Raw genomic sequence first — 19781 nt, 5'->3', positions numbered from 1 at the left:
CATGGGAATTTTCAAGATACTATCCAATACATTTTTTTGAAATTTTTATTTTCCGACTGTCACTTTTCATAATTCTCAACCAATTTTTAAAAGCTTTTTGTTTAGTGACTTCATACGAATAAATGTCATCGCTCTTACGAAGAACATTTCGAAAAAATCATCCATTTAGGGATACTTTTTCAAAACTTCAACTTACAAATTTAGAAAATACAAGTACCAGATGTAAGGTACAGAGTAAGAGATGAGTAATAATTGTAATTATTGATGCTCCCTACTAGCAAAGAGAAGGGACCACTAATGGAGGCAATGAAGCGGAATCAGAGGATAATATTCGTTAACTTTCTTATAAATATGAAATGAAGTTATTCAATCAATTTGTCATTGTTTTTTTTTATATTACTGAAATTATTCAGTAGCGATCAAGTACCGATAATGTAATAGAAACTCACCAGCTGAAGCACATCCAAGTTCACAACTAGCTAAAAATATAGCGATCCTAAATTTATAAAATGTTTTAAGAAGGGTGATGACAATAGTTGGCCAAATTGAATTACGGATTCTATGCTGTACCGGTGACATCATTTCTCCGAATTGTCACTCAACCAACTGAATTTCTTGAATCGAATCCAATTAATGGTGAAAAGGAAGATAAAATATTTCGTAAAAACTTGACCAATCAGAATCTGCATTCCCCCACATTATATCTAAGATCTGACTTATAAAAACAGTCCCTATATCATGTTACACGAGTCTCAAACAAAATAAACAGAAACTAAGTTACGGTGATCAATGATACAATACTCCCAACAAAAAAATTGTCAACCAATTTATATTTGTTCTCAAATTTACATAATTATAAATGCGCATGACTATAAAAAATGTGAAGAAGTTTGTTTTTTAATCAAGTTGACCTTTAAGGTTCAAGCCATTACTGAATTCTCAAATAACTTTCAGTAGGAATGGTGACATTGAACGTTTTTAGTTTCATTGCTCAGTAATAATATGCTTGAATGCTACTAGTCCGGTTACCAGGTGAAAAAACCAAACCGAGTTTTTCGTGCAATTATTCTGGAGTATTGAACATGAAAAGTTGACCTTCTAGTCCTGGAGCTTTTTCCTGAAAGCACCAGAAACCTCTCATTTTTTGTTCATTCTTCTGTTTTCTGCGATTTCCGCCAAATCAAGCCTTCGCACAGAAAAATCACAATAACCTTTTTCTCACCTAAAAAAGTGAAATCATTCGGAGCTCTATTATCTTCAAATATTAATGATTTACAATTTTTCAAAAACGATTCAAATTTAACATAATATTCATAATGTAGTTTATAATACAAAATGCCACTGGGCGTATTCTGTCCTCTACAACCTGAGAACAGGTAGACCGCTCTATCCTATATAGATTTCCAGGTACTCCTGATAGCAAAGTTCCTTGCATTTAAAAAAAAACAACTAAATTTAGCTGACTTCACCCTCACTAACTTCATTGTTCTCTCTTATTCAAATTTCGTACAATAAAAAAGGTTATACCAAAGATAGAAATATATTTAATTATTCCCATCACTTGGGTAAATGTGATTTCATTACAGTATTTTCTGTAGAAGCAAGCTTACTAAGGACAGCTCAACGATCAAAATGTTGAACAAAAACTCAAAACTTTTGACACAATGATTGGATCTTCTCGTCTACTACAGCTCAATCTTCTCAGCTCTTTAAGGCGGTTCAAAATAATAAATAATGTACGGTATCGTTATCATAAGTCAAATTCGTTCAAGAAATTATAAAAATATATTCTTGAGTGTATTTTAAACCAAATTTCCAGACGAAAATAAATGTTATAATTATCTGCATTCAAAGATGTGTATCTCAGTAACACGAAAATTCAGGCAGTAGTCGACTCAGGCGTCTTTTTGAAACACCCGGTCAACTAAAGTATTATCGATGTACTTTATGACTTGATAGATCGATATTTGATCGATGGCTAAAAACCGACACTTCCAATATCGATATCGTTTTGTTCATAATAATATTCAATCTCTAATACACGCACATCTATTGAGGTTAAGCACGTTGGTGTTTGTTAAAAATAATTAAACTATTACAGTTACAGATTTACAGTTTTGAATAAACGATTTGCAATTTCTTGATCTGAGTTTGAACACGAATTATTTTATACATCAAATTCAACTACAGTTTACAGTTTGTAAAAAATATCATGTAAGTAATAGGCTAGGTTATGAACTTGTTGACATGATTTATTACTTTGTGATTTCTTTTCCTAAATATATATTCAAAAGTTTTGTAGTTTCTATTCCCACTTAATTAGTTTTATTTTAATTATTTGAGCTAAATAATTTTAAAATACTTTCGAAACAAGTGAATTATGTGCGTGCCGTCCCACAAAAATTGTTTCTGTTTGTTGATGTTTAACAATAACTTAGGCTAGTTACTTGTAGGTACTATAGCATAAATTACACTATAATATTTATACAGGCCTTTTCTTAAAGATTGGAAATGTAATTTTGACATTTTTTTCTGTATTTTTGAGATTTGCTGTAGGCTATGTGTTTAATGTTTACTACAAATTAATAAAACTAAAATCGAATAAGATTCTGAGAGAACTTTCTTAGGCCTAACTACCACCATATAGCCTATAGCAAAAATATCAGAAATTCAATTAACTAGATATTAAGCTAGCCTATTTGTAGTGATTTTTCCAATAAAATTGCTTTTTTGTTAATTTAGAAAAGTAGGCTAACTCAATTAGGCTAAGTTACAGAACTCATCCGTTTTCGATATCTATTTGGGATGTTATTAAGTCACTAATTGGTACAAAATTAAAAATGCAATAGGCCTAAAATGGACATTTCCAAAAAAATTCTATTAGGATTGTTGGGTTGAAGAAATGAGACGGGCCGCCGAAAACAATGGATGAACAGGTGGAAATTTTATAGACTCTTCAGTGGTCACCTATTGTTATTGAATTTCGACATTTTTGTGGTCTATTGTTAAGGTATCCACTCCGAGCAATTATTGGTGGACCAGTGTGGTTACTTGAAGGCACTTTCAGCTGTAAACTAGAGTGGCATACAGTGATTAGATAAACACACACATTACTATCGATGTGTTGGACTTTACAAACACATGATAGCCTACACATAATATATGTTTGCCAAGTTGTGTTCAATCTAATAGAATTTGAAAGGACGCCAAAAAATCTTACGTTCAATAAGTATCGAATTGTATGTAACTCGTAATAAGAGATTAAGTTAGTCTGTATACAGCTTGTGAGCAAGTTGAGTTTATTCAATTGAACCATTGGGAATAATACAATAATTACAAGTACTAGATCACTAATTTACATTTAATAATAGTTATTACAGAAAATACAAGTAACAGATGTGCGAAGTAATAGATAAGTTGGTGCTACCAGCTGGAATTGCCTTCAAGAAAGCACACGGGGCCACTAATGAGAGTAATGAAGTGGAATCAGAGGACAATAAAGTATGCTAGTCGAGAGTTTGCAGCTTTTTGGAACAAGCCCATTGCACAGGTAGCGCGGCCCCGTCTCCTTTATTTTTTTACCCGGATTGTTACATAAAACTTGAACATTCTCATCTTAAAAACGGTGTTTGTAGGCCTACAAAAATGTTATTCTTAAAAAGCAAAACCAACTATTTATTTTTATTTTTTTGCATAATGTTTACTATATACTTCCAGCATAAGGTAATAAATTATTAGACCTATTGAATTTTGATCATAATTGCCAATCTCAAGAATCTAGATTAATGACCATGCATTCCTGATAAATCACGTTGTAAGCAGAAACCACAAACACTATATAGTCATACTTTGACTAGTAATCACAAAATACAAATAAACTCAGTTATCAAAATTAGCAATAATAGGCGATTATGTTTTATGATTTACTTAAAAATAGTTATTTGTTTTTAATTTTAAAATGTTGAGTTTCTTTTCAATTTTTAAATTAACATTATTTGATGTAAGCCTAGCGCATTATTTTTTTCAATTACTAAATAAATGTTTATATTTAATTTGTTTGAATTTTTGATTTTTTGTTTGTAAGTGTTTTCACCAAGATTGAACATAATTTTATAAATTGAAAGAAACATAACCAGGAACTTTGTGGACCAGCTTATAATTATTTAGCCTATCAAAATTTGGGGGAGAAACAGTTTTTGGCTGTTCTTGTTGTTCTACCCTTAGGCTATTAAGCCTAAATAAATAAATTGTGTATAATTTGCTAATAAATATGAATAACTTATCTACTTATGTCATTGACTCAACTTCATTTCATTTATGTACTTTTTTCCCATATTATCCACAGTTCAGGTCCAGGTCTCAGTGGATAGGCTACCAAGTTTATGTCTATTATTAAACCATGATGAATCATAAATTATGAGGAAAAGATGAATACCGAATTATTTTACACTATGATGGTGGATACTCTATAGTGAGATTCACATTTTGATTCATTGTTAATTAAAATTAAAAATTCAAATATTTCTTTATTCCATAAAAAGTACAGATTACATTGTAATACATAGCATGTTTTACTGGAATACCCCTACAAGACTAATTGTCTGAGTGTAGAGGGTGGATACCAACCCCCTATACCAATTCTTGTAGTAATGACCCTGTTCTCTTTCAAAAATATTTTCTTGATTAATACATGAACTGATAACCAACCAAGACAGTTCCACTGAAAATCATCTGTCTAGTTTCCAGCAAACTAATAAATTATACATCTCTCAAATTGACTTAAAAACTTTGTATTCTTATGAGATCAGCCAGGTTATCAATGTTTTTCAACCCAAAAATTCATGTACCGTATTTATTTTTTTAATTTCTTCTCTTCCAGAAAAACATTCAAACTAAGGATATCACTCTACACCTTCAGTTATGAAGATGAAAATTAATAAGTCTGTGGGGAAGATGAAGCCGTCATCGTTGATGAAAGTAAAGAAAAAGAAATTGAAGAAAACTGCTCCAAAAAATAACGTTGCCAAAAAAACCGCTTTTCATAAAGCAATTAGGAATGGCATACCAGAAGCCAAACAAGGTGAGTAGATAACTTCTAATCCGTTTTTATTACATGGTTCATATCTCTGTCAGTGTTTCTAAAACGATTTAGATTATTTTTTCAGTTTCCTTTAGCATGTCCCCTGATTCTCGAATTTAGTATAAATAAAGGCACTTACATACGTGAGCGCCACGAACACGTGCATTTCACTCTTCTTCAGCTGATGTATCTTACCGGTTCTGTGAAAGTATAGTTACAATTAGCATTTTTGTGGCGCAAAAGTTTCAAAATTGTTCCCAAAGAAACTATACTATTGACCTGTAGAAGAGAAATTGAAGCGAATTCTTTCAACAAGTCCAGCAAGCGGGGCTTGAAGCTGAACATCGGCTTTGTTTGTACGCAAACGGTAGTTTGCTAGTTTCCGATTGTCTTTTTTTAAATCAGCTGTCACACGCGTGAGCATGTGAACATGAACATAAATATGAGCTTGCTGCAATAATTTAATTCAAGTCTACAATTATTGCATAAATGCACGGTTTCACCAAGTTCGTTCAAGGCTTATGAACATGGTCAATGCTGGTTCAAGTAACTTAACAATTGCTTTAGTTCCAATGCATGTGCTGTAAAGCGTACCTGATTTGACCATGTTCAAATCTCTTTGTGAAACCGGACTTCAGCCCAAATTGAGTTGATTTTGAATTTTTTGACTGGTATGTATATTACTCGCCTATTATATGCGGGGCGGGGTAATCGCTTATTTTTGTAAACGTCTGCAGGCTGGAGCTTCTCTAGAGGTAATTGTTGCTTCATCCCATTAATTTTAATAATGCATTGTGTAACCTTGTGATGTGATGTGACTTCTGGGCTACTCTCTAAATAAAAATTTAGCATACTGTTCAAAAAAATTAAATAAAGTGTAGGTTAAATAAAAACTTTAATCAAGCTGTATAAATTTACAATAACAAAAAATAACATTCAAAGAAATGTTATAATGGATTGTCAAATACTGTCCTCTAGCAATATTAATCTACAATATCCGGAACAGTATATTTCAGTTCATTTGTTGTTATTATTGCAAAAAACTTATTCTTTCTACGATTATTTTAATGTATTAAGTTATTAAAAAGTCTAAAACAATATTTTACGACAACTTTTCTTGATACTCTTATTATTCCTACACTTCTACATGGCTTGAGTTAGTAAAAATTCTAAAACAATTTTTTACGACCTCTTTTCTCGATACATATTTTTTCACAACAGCCAATAACTATAAAATGCATCCTATTGGTAACAGAACATAACAGTTCATAAAATAAAATATTTTTTTTCAGATTCTGAAAGTGAAAATGATAGTGACGAAGAAATGGAAAATGAAGGCGATATTAGTGAAACAGAAATGGAACTATCGGGAGGTGGTCATAAGAAAGATTTGGAAAAATTGAAGGACACGGATCCTGAGTTCTACAAATTTTTAAAAGAAAATGACAAGTCCGTTTTCGATTTTGATCCTGAAGATAGCGACAACGAGGATGAAGAAAAAGTTCATAGACCACCCGACAGCTTGGAGGTGAGTTCCAAATGTCTTTGCAATTATTGATCATAAGCTCCATGGTTGATAAATCTCTTCAAATTGACGAGCGGACATTGAAAAGATAAGATAATATAATTTATTACTCCACTTGTTATTCAAGATGCATTGAATTAGGAAACCCAACAAACCTGGGGAATCAAGAATCTTGTACAATCAATACCACTGCTGAATTGGTCTAATCAATCATGTATAGAATTATTTTTCAACATAATACTGGATGAAGACTATAAAAACATACGGGAAGCAGAGAAGTGCTAAGAATGCTTTGTCATAAAACATTATTATTTGTGTCACGATCCATTCGTTATTGCTATCATCTACTTTTTATATTTTTAATAATCTATGATTTTTATTTTAACTTGTTTTCATTCTGCTATTTATAAACTTTTTATTTGTATTTAATTGCATAAAAATATTGAAATTCTAAATCAGAACAATGAATGTACAATATTTTCATGGTGAAAATTAATTTTTTCATTCCATAATAATATGTAAGTAAATTTTATCATCTGTATATTTCATCAATCTGTTGAGGATTATGTCTTTAATTAGAGTCTGGTATTTCTATCGATTGGATATTACAGTGTTATTTTTGTCCGTTCTGCTTCAAAATTGAATGGAATGGAAAGAACTGCTAAACTTTCTGTTCACTACTAGCCCACTCTCCATCTATTTTTCAAACCTTTTGTAAAGTAAGTTGCAATATTGAAATTTTCAAAATTGAGCAATAATAATATTTATGAACTTTTGAATTGTGACAGGTGAACAGCGATGAAGAAGACTACGAAGCTGACGGGCAGGCCGCAGTTGCAAGTGGGTCGCGTAAACTGGTCACCCTAAAAATGATCTCAGAATGGCAACAACAACTCTCTACTGACAAGTAAGAACTATTCAATAATTATTATTAAACGAAAATCCCAATTAAATGTTGTAAATCACACCGATGACTTCTGCTACCGCAAATATTGATAACATGGTTAACAGCTAGATGAAGATTGAACTACAATCCTAAAAAAAGTCTTGGGGGTGATTTATATAACATTTAATTAGGATCTCCTTTCAATAATGATTATTCATTAATTAGAATTTGAAAAAATGCAGTTTCTAATTTATTTCCATCCAAGAATTATTCTTCGGCTGAGTACATGTTTATAGTAATTATGGTTAAAATGAATGATTTTCCTTCAAAATTACATTAGCTTTGAGGCTAAGGCCGGTTACAGAGCTCGACCGTCCGTCAGTGCGTATGCATCATCCTGGCCATACATCAGTTTTTCTGACTCACAAAATGGACGCCTTTACAGTTATTTCAGCTTATTATCCTCGTAAACAAAAGATTAAAGACGTAGATATCAAGTTCACCCGATGGTCGCCCAAAGAGCATTTAGTACCATTATATGTACATCATTGCTTGGGGTGAAGATACATTTTTCAACTAGGCCTACCTCAGAATGTCCATCAGAAATTTTGATGAGTTATTTCGAGCTTGTATCACCACTGGGAATACTTGCAGTCACTTTGAGCTACGGATCAAATAAATGTAGATAATATTAATAATATATGTTTTTTTCGATAAAAAATTTAGAAATGATTGAAGAAATATATAGAAAAACTCTGAATTCAAATCAATATCAGCTGATTGTCGGGCAGAGGTGTCAGCACATTGGTTATGTTACGATCGGGATACTGATCAGTACAGCTCTGAAAGCTTCTATTTGTTCCAATAGCGCGTCAGTCGACCGATGGAACGGATGCGCACGAGCTCGACCGATGGTCTTCGTACGCAGTGTAAAACGCATGGTCCTGACGGTGCGCGTGCGTGCCGTCAGTCCTGCTCTGAACGGATACATGGAATATCTATGGAAAAGACAAGCGCGACTGACGTACGCACCGACGGTCGGTCGAGCTCTGTAACCGGCCTTATGCTTGATTCTTCCATTCATTATGACGATTATGACAAATATCAGTGTTTACTTATCGGAATCAGATTGTTACATTAGTGCAAATTCATATCAGTATTATTCGATTTAGTCGCCAAAGCCCTACGGTATATCATTTCAAGTTGAAAATGGCAATATGGCAACCAAGAAATATGATAACTTCTATTCAGACTTTTAATCAGATTGTTACATTAAAACAAATCCATATCAGTCTTCTTGGATTTAGGGACAAAGTTCTAATAATTATTTCACGTTGAAAATTTCTATTCCACCACGGAATTTAATGGCTTTCATTGAAAAACCCGTAATTGATGGCTTTCGGTTCCCTGTGGGTTGGGGGAGCTTTGAGACGATCATCGTACTCAAGAATGTGCTGAAAACCAGAATTCACCCACCGTATCCATGCTTGTCGTAGGAGGCGACTAAAATGTACCTCAAGGCAACCTGAAGTTGCCTTGCCTTCAAACCCACGGGATCTGCCCCATCAGGGCAGTTTCAGAATGGAAAATAGAAAAAAACCCAAGAAACCAGAGATGGGTGAAACTCCAGGCACAAATGTAGATCAAGAGGCTAAGTCGAGGGTGGCCAGGTGCCCTAGAGGCAATTTGGCGACCCTCCTTCAGTGGAAGGACCTATAAAGAAGCCAGGGGTGGAACTCACGTTGGTCACGAGTTTGTGAGTGGAGAGACCAAAACTCACCACTGCTCAGAGAAGGGCGGCCATTCAGGCAAAACTTCTTGGGAGAGGTGAGGCTTCTGACCCTGCAGAGTTTCGGTGGGGCAAAAAGAAAAACCCAAGAAACCAGAGATGGGTGAAACTCCAGGCACAAATATGGGTCAAGAGGCTGAGTCGAGGGTGGCCGGGCGCCCTAGAGGCAGTTTGGCGTCCCCTCTCTCAGCGGAAGGACCTACATAAGACCAGGTGTGGAACTCATGTAGGTCACGAGTTTTGGATGGAGTGACCAAACCTCACCACTGCTCAAAGAAGGACGGCCATTTAGGCAAAACATCTTGGGAGAGGTGAGGCTCCTGACCCTGCGAAGTTTCGGAGAGATGACCAAGGAGAGATGGTCAAGAGACCAGAGATGGGTGAAACTCCAGGCACAAATGTGGGTCAAGAGGCTGAGTCAAGGGTGGCCGGGCGCCCTAGAGGAAACTTGGCCACCCCTTCCTCAGCGGTAGGACCTTCAAAGTAGGCCAGGAGTGGAACTCACGTAGGTCACGAGGACTAATCAGTCTGAAGAGACTGCCAAGCATATCACACTGGATTGCAACGAGCAACCGGGTGATGAATGGGATGTTAGTATAGGGAAAACTCCTGGTTGTTGTAAAGAACACAGGTATTGGTTCGCCTAACTAACATACTACTTGGGAACACAATAAGCTTCGGTTGACGTGTGGGATTCTTTGAACCTTTGGATCCTTGAATCCGTCCCTTCAAAAACAATAAATTCATTGGAAAATAACATAACTGCATAGCAGGAAAACTAAGATTAAATTAACATATTCCAAGAGAAATATTCACTTCTACTTGAAGAACACTCTGATCCTTTTTTATCGGGATACTGTATGGCGAACTTCCTTTGTCAAATAAGTTTGTTCGAGTACTAAGAGTGCTAAGGCTCAACTCACACTTACGCAGCTCAAGAGACTGTGTTTTCAAATGGTGACGTCGCAGAGGGCTAGAATCGACTGGTCTGAGTGTCACCTTTTGGAAACACATGCTCTCGACTAGAGTCGAGTCTCTTCTCGACCTGAGTCGCGCAAGTGTGAGTCGAGCCTGAGAGATGAAGATTTGCATATTTTATATTGAAATGAAGTTGTTTGTTGTATATTTACAAATAAATTGTATGACATTGATTGTATAATGCTGTAGGTCGGTGAACACCATATCGTCAGTCATCAAGGCATTCCATGCTGCTCTGCAGAGTGTTACCAAGGACACCGATGAGGACTCAGTGCCTTCAGAATACAAAGTTGTTGGCAGTGCAGGTAACAATATCATTCATTATTTTATTTCATTTCATTTTCCAGAAAAATTTCCATTCAACAAAATTCTGGTATCGTACGGTATATCGAACGCTGAACATTCTTTTGTAAATTTGAACGTCTGGTGCTGCACACTTCTTTCCTCTGCCGTCATAATATTCAATATTTTCATTTGTAAATCAACTCAGTAGGAAAAGAGGAGTCGTCTGAGTCTTCTCGTCTACCTAGTTTTTAACAATTTGTCCAAATAATGAAGGTAATTTGAATAAATCACTCCGTTTAAACTAATTGGCATTTTATATAATGAAATAATAAAAACACTTTACTCACTTGGGCTACTTTTTAACAAATTAATAAAAACAATATAAAAATCTTGAAGTACCCTTTATTTTTTAAAAACTTTAAAATAGTTCAACAACTAGTTTCGACCCTAACTTAGGTCATTTTCAATGACCTAATGACCCAATGACCCTAACTCGAAACTAGTTGTTGAACTATTTTAAAGTTTTTTTTTTAAATAAAGGGCACTTTAAGATTTTTTTATTGGTTTTATTAATGAAATAATAGTATATTATTTTATTTGGAATAGGAATTGATTCATTCAAATTTATAATTGATATTATTCAGTTAATAATGTATCATTCCGTGATCATAACCTTACTTGGACTATAGAATAGAATATTGTCTTTATTGAAAACAACAAAAAATGGGTCAATATACAAAGTGTTTATTAAACATTTCTGATATCTTGAAATATTCTATGTTTTCAAAGTTCATTTCTTTGAGGTTTTTTTCGCAGACTCATGGTCTGTCGACCGTCTGATGTGCTTTGAGGTTGGTAACTGTTTCTGAAAGGGTGTTCTCCTTATCATTCTGCGTAGTAGTGGTACTTGGACTATATTAAGGGCCGGTTTCCGAGCTCGGGATTTAGCTAAGTTCTAGACTTTAAACAGCTGGAGTCAGAAAATTAACTTCCCAAAACGGGGCGTAGTCGCAGTTTTTATAACAGTAGTTGCAGTTTTTATTCTCTCATTTCTATACAGTAATTGGAAACGTTTTCCCTTGAAGAAATTAATCATTTCTAAATAATTAAAAATAGCGGAAACTTTACACTATTTTCTCATCATTTTATTTTGTGTTTGATTTTCTAGTTTTTTTTTTTGAAATTTAATTCAAATGTGACTATGACAACGACTACGCCCCGTTTCGGAAAGTCAATTTTCTGACTCCAGCTGTTTAAAGTCTAGAACTTAGCTGAATCCCGAGTCCGGAAAATGTATCAACATTTTGAGAGAGAAACAGTTCTGTGGTAATCCTGTTGATTTTCACCCAATCTTGAACTTGATGATGTGTTTTTGTTTATAATGAATAAATAAATTTTGTATGTAGAATACATGTGATGTAATAAACGAGTAAAGAGTCTAATTGCAGTGTTGTGATTTGCAGTATTCAACGGAGTTGTGCAGTTGTGTGTACTCGAACTGCAGCCAGCCCTCTTGAGGTTTCTCAAAATCTCCACAGAACACGGCCAGTTGAGCAGAGCGCAGCCGGCCAAATCGAAGAATTGGAAGAAGCTCAAACTCCCTCTCAGAGATTATTTCACGGATTTATTGAAGGTGATTTTCCCAATAACAGTATTCTAGTAGAATATGAAATATGTACATGTGGCAAAAACAATGTGACACTGTCATTCCTCTTGCTCGAGGTATTTTTATATCAACTATTTATTAGTTTATGCTGACAATTTATTATTACTAGAGTCTGAAGACAAGCTACAAAAATGTAAGATAATATAATTCAACAATTGAAGAATACATTTACGTCAAGAAAACAAAGAGCATGGCATTTAATTGAAAATTGTCATCAGGAACAGAAATAGTGTTAGATAACACAATTTTTGGAACAATTATAAAATTTGAAATCAATCTGGGAAGCGACATTACTTATATGACAACGATGAGGATATTTATTTTGACGATTTCCTTTCTTTCTTCCTTTGTCGCTTAGTTTATTAGACTAATTTTTAATTTTCAATTTCACTGGGTTTTTTAAGCTTTAGGATTATTATAAAAAACTTAACTTGTTATTCTCAGAAAATATCGAAATGAAGCTCTATGAACGTCGCAATAAAAAGAAAAAGCGAGGAGGGATACTTCAAGTATGAAAATTCCATTTTAAATTTTTTTCAAGTAATTCCTGTTCCTGTCTTGGCCAATTGTTAAGCATGTTTGCTGCTTGAGAAACAAGAGCATTGTTTTCGTGTTGGGCATACGTCGGTCATTAAACACTTACAATAAATATGAAGAAAAACTTAAAATGTTCTTTTTCTTTTGATTATAAGATATTATTTTTGTATCAAAACCCAATTGATTTCATTATTTTATCATATTTATTTATTTTATTCATTGTACAAAACTATAATCATAATATAGTTATGAAATTGGAGGAAAAACTAGGTTGAGCATGTACTTCTCTCCAAAAATTCTGATAGAATGTTTATGTTATCCAAAGGTTTAGTTATCACTCACTGCTTCGTCACTTGATTTAAACAAGTATCATTAATTATGAAAAACTTGCTGATAAGCTAGTACAGTTAAAAAAAATTGCTACAGGCAGTCGTCTATAATTTTTTTTCATTTTTGAACATTCTGGAAGTAATTAAGAACATTTTCTAAAGTAACTTCACTAATAATTTGAGTTGATGGTTTTTGTTTCAGTTGCTAGGAGGTGTTACCTCGGATCACATCCTGTGTGTTATGCTGAAGCACCTGCATCAGATGACCTGCTTCATCGCCTACTATCAGCAGATAATCAAGCAACTGCTGCGTCGTCTGGTGTCGATGTGGTCGGAGAGTAGCGACGAAACTGTCAGAGTTCTCGCTTTCCTCTGCATTCTTAGAATCACAACCACACAGCTCAAAAAGTGGCTGGAGCCCGTGCTCAAGGTATCTTCCACTTTCATACAAGTATACTATTGAAAAACAGTAAAAAATTATCAAATTTACCTTTTATTTTATTGTAAAACTACTACTTTCTTTTTTAGTATTCTCTACTAATAATCTACTAGAAGTCACAAATTTTGATAAAAAACAAGATTCTAAAATCTTGCAGTCAAATTGACATACTCCTGCAAATAGTATAGGGATAGTCCCACCAAATATTCCTTCAATTTTTTTTGTAGGTATTCAACCTCCTCTATTTCTTTGAATTGCAACTTGAAGAGTTGCAACTCTTCAAGAGTCATAGTGAAACTAGTAGCAATAAAATAAAGGGTACTTTTGATCATTTTTATTGTGTTTTAATAATTAGTAATCCTAATAAGAAGAGTGAGTACTATACTATTGATTATCCACTGTACAGCGCAATGCCTCTCTAAAGAACATTCTGTGTCCAAGTGTCCCAAGTGTACTTCAAAAGTCCAAAAGTCTTGACACTTGGAGTATTATAATCGAAGATGTTGGTCATTTCACCAAGTATAGGTGATTTAGTCACGAGAAAAAGCTCGACTTCTATTACGGCGCTGGTTTTTCAAGTATTTTCTCGTCACTTAACCATCTATACCCAGCAAACGTAGTATTTTAAAGCTACGTTTACATCAACGTTGTCAACTGAGTGTTTATTCTCCCGTCTTGAAAAGTTATATTAGATTGTACAGTACATAGCTTGTTAAACACTTGATGTGTTGTATGCAAGCTCCATTTAATCTGGTAGAATTAATAAGGATGGGAAAATAAACATTTTGTTGTCAACTTTTGTGTAAATGTGGCTTTTGGTTTGTTTATTTTCATAATTGTACACTTTTAGCTTGTTCCTCGAAATTTTGAAACTCGATTATTCCATAACTAATGAACTTGACTAATAGCTGACTAAAGCTGCGTTTACACCAAAGTTATTAACAAAATGTTTGTTTCTCCGTCCTTATAGATTCTATTAGATTGAACATAACCTATCATGCACATGATGAACATATATGTTTGTCAATTTCCGTTCAATCTAATAGAATTTTGTTAATAACTTTGGTGTAAACGCAGCTTAAAAGTGTTCTTGATCCAATCCATTAGTTTTTTGCCTATTATTCTGTTAATATTAATTCTAATTTGATTTTTTTGATTGCAGCTGATGTATTCGGCGTATGTGTCGAACAGTAAGTTTGTGTCTCCAAATACATTGCCGGGAATCAACTTCATGAGGCGCTGCCTGACAGAACTGCTGACTCTCGATGCGGGAGTCACCTATCAGCACGCCTTCCTCTACATTCGGCAGCTGGCAATTCATTTGCGAAATGCCATTACCCTACATAAGAAGGTCAGTTTTTGTGCTAACTGTCATTTCTTCGGGCTCCGTGAATTTATCAGCTATTTTACTAGCTAATCATTGTAAAATTATCGTCATTAAAAGCTATCGACCTGCTTAGCTATATTCCTGCTTTTGATAAATACCGTTCTCCTATTGGTTGTGTTTTGATAAAATATGCTTTTGATAAAATACCGTTCTACTCGTATTTATTGGTTATGTTTTTTACAACATTTTGTACAATATAATTTTGTTGATTGGTCAAATAGATTATCTTTTTTTTAGAATCCACATTTATTAAATTTACTGACAACTTCAAATTTAAATTTTTTAATCAACAATGCTTTTGATTTTATTCACCTTACAGTCTTTGAACAGTGTATATGAACGACTCTCTAGGCCAGTACGCTTTGGTTAATAATACTATTAGGAACCAATCAGAACGACTGTAGTAGTAACATGAATAAGACCGGTTTCAAGAATCTTTCATAAATACGGCCCTCAGTGTGATTACTGTACCTCTATTTGATGTGAGGTTTAAAGACGTCGAAAGCGCCCTTGGTCCAATGCTGACAGTTATTAAGTAAATTCTACTATAATTGGTTCATGTGAAAGCAGTTGACGATACGTTGATACGTTGAGTATACGTCTTATGTATAGTGTTATTCACCTTTGAGAAAGCATAATAAATGCTAGCTTTCTTATTTTATTAGTTAACTATTTATTGATGTATTTATTTGTCATTTCTTATGTAGATAGACAGGCTTATTCTTATTTATTCTATAACTTACCAATAGAATTTGCCAATAATTGTCAAATCTGCATTCGAATTTCTATTATTCTTTACGTTTCAGTTACCTTAAGATAAATGCTGGTAAGTTATAGAATAAGTAAGAATAAACCTGTCTATCTACATAAGAACTGACAAACAAATATATCAATCAATGATAGTTATCTCATCAAATGAAAATGATAGCGTACCATATTATGCTTTCTCTTAGATGATTAACACTATTGTCACAAAGTGAATTTTTGTGACGGATAGAGAGCCGTCGTCCAGCATAAAATTAGCGAAATTATTCTATTTTAGAATAGGAATAGGATCGTCTGCCAGATATATTTTGTTAGATTTGTAGTTGTGTATACATTATCACTATCGCCGTCAACCCCTTTAAATTAGCAGCATTCGTATCATCTAAACGATAAGCGGCTACCGAGTCGGGCCAGTATCGCTCTTCATGAAATTTCTGGAATAGAAATATTGTTTACCGGCCTGAATTAGTGTAGTAATTAGTATCAGTGTCGTCATTAGCTGCACCCTTATCATCAGCACTAGTGGATTCAAACCCTGTCACATGACTAGTGGCGTGATCGTCTTTTCAGACTCCCATTGGTCAGCAAGCCCCTTTTCCCCCGGCCTCCTAACTTTCAGCGACCCGGTGTGGCTTCAAGGAGACCTGGGAGAGAGTCAGTTGTTCGGTGGTTGAGCGTGAGATCGGGTCGCGAATCTCCTCTCCTTACGACGTTACCGACACTAATTATTATTCTATCTTGTGTTAACGTAGAATATTGTAGGTCGAGTTCCGAACAACTCGGAGTTAGAATTCCCTTGTGGGTTTTTCTTTCTTGTCAGCTATTTTTTTCCCGAATTCGTATCACTGGGGGTGATCGAGTTATTCTTGGTTTTGAAACCTGTAAGGGATCTCAAGTTTGAGCTACAAACAGTTGAGTGGGGAAATTTAGCTAGGCTTTTAAGCAAATTATTTTTGAGGGCTTAATTCTTAAGTCTCGACTCTGTCGCTTCACGACGTTTAAGTTTAGTGCGGGAATTTGTTTGCTATTCTCCGTATTTAATTCTGCAGTGATTCAGGTAACTGTATGTTAGGACCGGTCACTTGTGTGCATTTCCTCTTCTGTAATAAGGTAATCTCAGTTTTTTTAGGGATGTATTTTCCTTATTAATTTTCATACTATAGAGTGGCCCTGTATTTTAAATTCGCTTAGCAGTTTCTGACTTGCTGTAATTCCAAGTAGGAAAAGCCCAATCCTTTTCCTAGAGAACTCAGGTGCAGCTTGAGCTCGTCCTCGTCGAAGTTTCTAGACTGCGACATCCTTTCTCTTTCTCTCTCTTCGCTTTCCCTATTCTAAAATCCTTCCTGCTCTCAGGTCCAACTTGAGAACGTCCTTGTCGAAGTCACAGACTGCGACGCTACCTGCTCTCAGGTACAGCTTGAGAACGTCCTTGTTGAAGTCACAGACTGCAACGCTTCCTGCTCTCAGGTACAGCTTGAGAACGTCCTCGCCGAAGTCCCCAGACTGCGGCATCCTTTCTCTTACTTTCTCTTCACTTTCCCTATTCTATAATCCTTCTAGCTCTCAGGTACAGCTTGAGGACTTCCTCGCCGAAGTTTCTAGACTGCGGCATCCTTTCTCTTACTTTCTCTTCACTTTCCCTATTCTATAATCCTTCTAGCTCTCAGGTACAGCTTGAGAACGTCCTCGCCGAAGTCCCCAGACTGCGGCATCCTTTCTCTTACTCTCTATTCACTTTCCCTATTCTATAATCCTTCTAGCTCTCAGGTACAGCTTGAGGACTTCCTCGCCGAAGTTTCTAGACTGCGGCATCCTTTCTCTTTCTCTCTCTTCGCTTTCCCTATTCTAAAATCCTTCCTGCTCTCAGGTCCAACTTGAGAACGTCCTTGTCGAAGTCACAGACTGCGACGCTACCTGCTCTCAGGTACAGCTTGAGAACGTCCTTGTTGAAGACACAGACTGCAACGCTTCCTGCTCTCATGTACAGCTTGAGAACGTCCTCGCCGAAGTCCCCAGACTGCGGCATCCTTTCTCTTACTTTCTCTTCACTTTCCCTATTCTATAATCCTTCTAGCTCTCAGGTACAGCTTGAGGACTTCCTCGCCGAAGTTTCTAGACTGCGGCATCCTTTCTCTTACTTTCTCTTCACTTTCCCTATTCTAAAATCCTTCCTGCTCTCAGGTGCAGCTTGAGAACGTCCTTGTCGAAGTCACAGACTGCGACGCTTCCTGCTCTCAGGTGCAGCTTGAGAACGTCCTTGTTGAAGTCACAGACTGCAACGCCTCCTACTCTCAGGTGCAGCTTGAGAACGTCCTTGTCGAAGTCACAGACTGCGACGCTTCCCACTCTCAGGTGCAGCTTGAGAACGTCCTTGTCGAAGTCACAGACTGCGACGCTTCCCACTCTCAGGTGCAGCTTGAGAACGTCCTTGTCGAAGTCACAGACTGCGACGCCTCCTGCTCTCAGGTGCAGCTTGAGAACGTCCTTGTCGAAGTCACAGACTGCGACGCTTCCCACTCTCAGGTGCAGCTTGAGAACGTCCTTGTCGAAGTCCCAGACTGCGACGCTTCCTGCTCTCAGGTACAGCTTGAGAACGTCCTTGTTGAAGTCACAGACTGCAACGCTTCCTGCTCTCAGGTGCAGCTTGAGAACGTCCTTGTTGAAGTCACAGACTGCAACGCTTCCCGCTCTCAGGTACAGCTTGAGAACGTCCTCGCCGAAGTCCCCAGACTGCGGCATCCTTCCTCTTACTCTCTCTTCACCTTCCCTATTCTATAATCCTTCTAGCTCTCAGGTACAGTTTGAGAACGCCCTTGCCGAAGTTCCCAGACTGCGGCATCCTCTCTCTTCCTTCCTCTTAATTTTTCCTACCCTGTATAGTGCGAGATCTCAGTTCCAGACTCGAGATCGTTCCGTCGCGGTCCTCAGACCAGCGAGAGGTGTAGGAAACCTTATATAGAGCAGGATCTCAGTCACAGATTAGAGATCGACCCTGTCGCGGTTCTCAGACCAGCGAGAAGCTTAGGAGAATCCTTGTAAACCTTTCCCTATCCTCTCATAATAGTCGACATACTGACTATTAATTTAAAAGCGTTTCGGACGATTGAGAGTGATTCCCATACCCTTAAGGGCAGTTACAGATTGGCCCTTAATAACCGGCGCGCTGTCATCAGACTAGCGCGGAAATCCTGTTTAGCAGTTTCAGAATTGCTGAAAATCCTTTCGCAGCTGCAGGCTCGCGATTCAGAAATCCGACACCCGAAACCTCATCCTTTGAGCTTTAGTTATCATAAAATTGTAATAGATATACTATCTTTAGCTAGCAGGTTCAGCTTGCTGAGAACTATATCGCGATTCACAGATCGCGAGTTATTGAACAAAACCCCATTAGTTACAGGAAGGAACAATCCTATTAACGAATCTCCATTCTCCAGGCCCGATAAAATATTCCCTATACCTCTAACTCGGTATACCATATACTGTACCCTATACCTCTTACGCCTCTCCAATCATCTTGATCTAATACCGGGTGCGCAGGTTCAGTCTGCACACCGACAGCCCGCAGTCTCAGATTGCGAAAACCGTAACAAAAATTCTATATCATTCCTTGTTAAGCTCCATCCCGAGTCCCTCCACCTACAACCTTTATTCCGGGCTTGCAGGTACAGCTTTGCTCGCCGTCAACTCGCAGTTGGTTCAGATTGCGTACTACCTTTACAAATAAAATTATTTGTGGGGATCTGATATCCGGATCCGTATCCTTGGTTAAGGTTACCTCAATTCTCCCTAACACCCAACCTGAATTCCAAGAGCCGAGGGCCGAATCGGCCAACAACGGCACGGGCTCACACTCTTCCCTTCAAATTAAATACCTCCCGCCAAAGACAGAGGGTAAAGAATCAGGACAGAGGGAGAAGTGTAGGTCCAGTATCTCCACCAGTCAATACGGTCACCGACCCCGACCCATACCCGGCTGTAGCTAGTCCGCGTCGTAGCAATACTTCGCAATTATTAGAAAACCTAGAGGGTGGAATAGGACTTTCTAATACTATACATAAAAAACTTAATTTTATAATATGAAAGAACAATTTTGAATTGCTCACAGAAATCATGAT

The 19781-nt window shown here is 36.4% G+C and overlaps 2 protein-coding genes across 6 annotated transcripts in view; one reads left to right on the top strand and one right to left on the bottom strand.

The window, feature by feature from the left end:
• LOC111050528 (nose resistant to fluoxetine protein 6-like) overlaps positions 1-741 on the bottom strand; it is a 28323-nt gene extending 27582 nt beyond the window's left edge. For 3 of the 4 annotated variants that reach the window (XM_039421745.1, XM_039421744.1, XM_039421743.1), the window contains exon 1: positions 450-741. In XM_039421745.1, the coding sequence (XP_039277679.1) occupies positions 450-582 (133 nt within the window). In that variant the 5' untranslated portion in view covers positions 583-741. The remainder of the gene's footprint in view (positions 1-449) is intronic. The other variant, XM_022336867.2, reaches the window with a different exon arrangement.
• A 1254-nt stretch (positions 742-1995) lies between these two features.
• LOC111050524 (nucleolar complex protein 2 homolog) overlaps positions 1996-19781 on the top strand; it is a 25842-nt gene continuing 8056 nt past the window's right edge. Inside the window, exons 1-8 of one of the 2 annotated variants that reach the window (XM_039421740.1) lie at positions 1996-2214; positions 4880-5080; positions 6373-6608; positions 7394-7512; positions 10448-10563; positions 12007-12176; positions 13278-13505; positions 14677-14865. In XM_039421740.1, the coding sequence (XP_039277674.1) occupies positions 4921-5080; positions 6373-6608; positions 7394-7512; positions 10448-10563; positions 12007-12176; positions 13278-13505; positions 14677-14865 (1218 nt within the window). In that variant the 5' untranslated portion in view covers positions 1996-2214; positions 4880-4920. Of the gene's footprint in view, positions 2215-2246; positions 2450-4879; positions 5081-6372; positions 6609-7393; positions 7513-10447; positions 10564-12006; positions 12177-13277; positions 13506-14676; positions 14866-19781 lie in introns of those variants that run through there. The other variant, XM_039421741.1, reaches the window with a different exon arrangement.

Source organism: Nilaparvata lugens, chromosome 2 (genome assembly GCF_014356525.2).
Source record: "Nilaparvata lugens isolate BPH chromosome 2, ASM1435652v1, whole genome shotgun sequence".
NCBI classification, from domain to species: domain Eukaryota; kingdom Metazoa; phylum Arthropoda; class Insecta; order Hemiptera; family Delphacidae; genus Nilaparvata; species Nilaparvata lugens.
The sequence above is the reverse complement of the archived record's forward strand: the minus strand, read 5'-3'. Positions and strand labels throughout refer to the sequence as shown.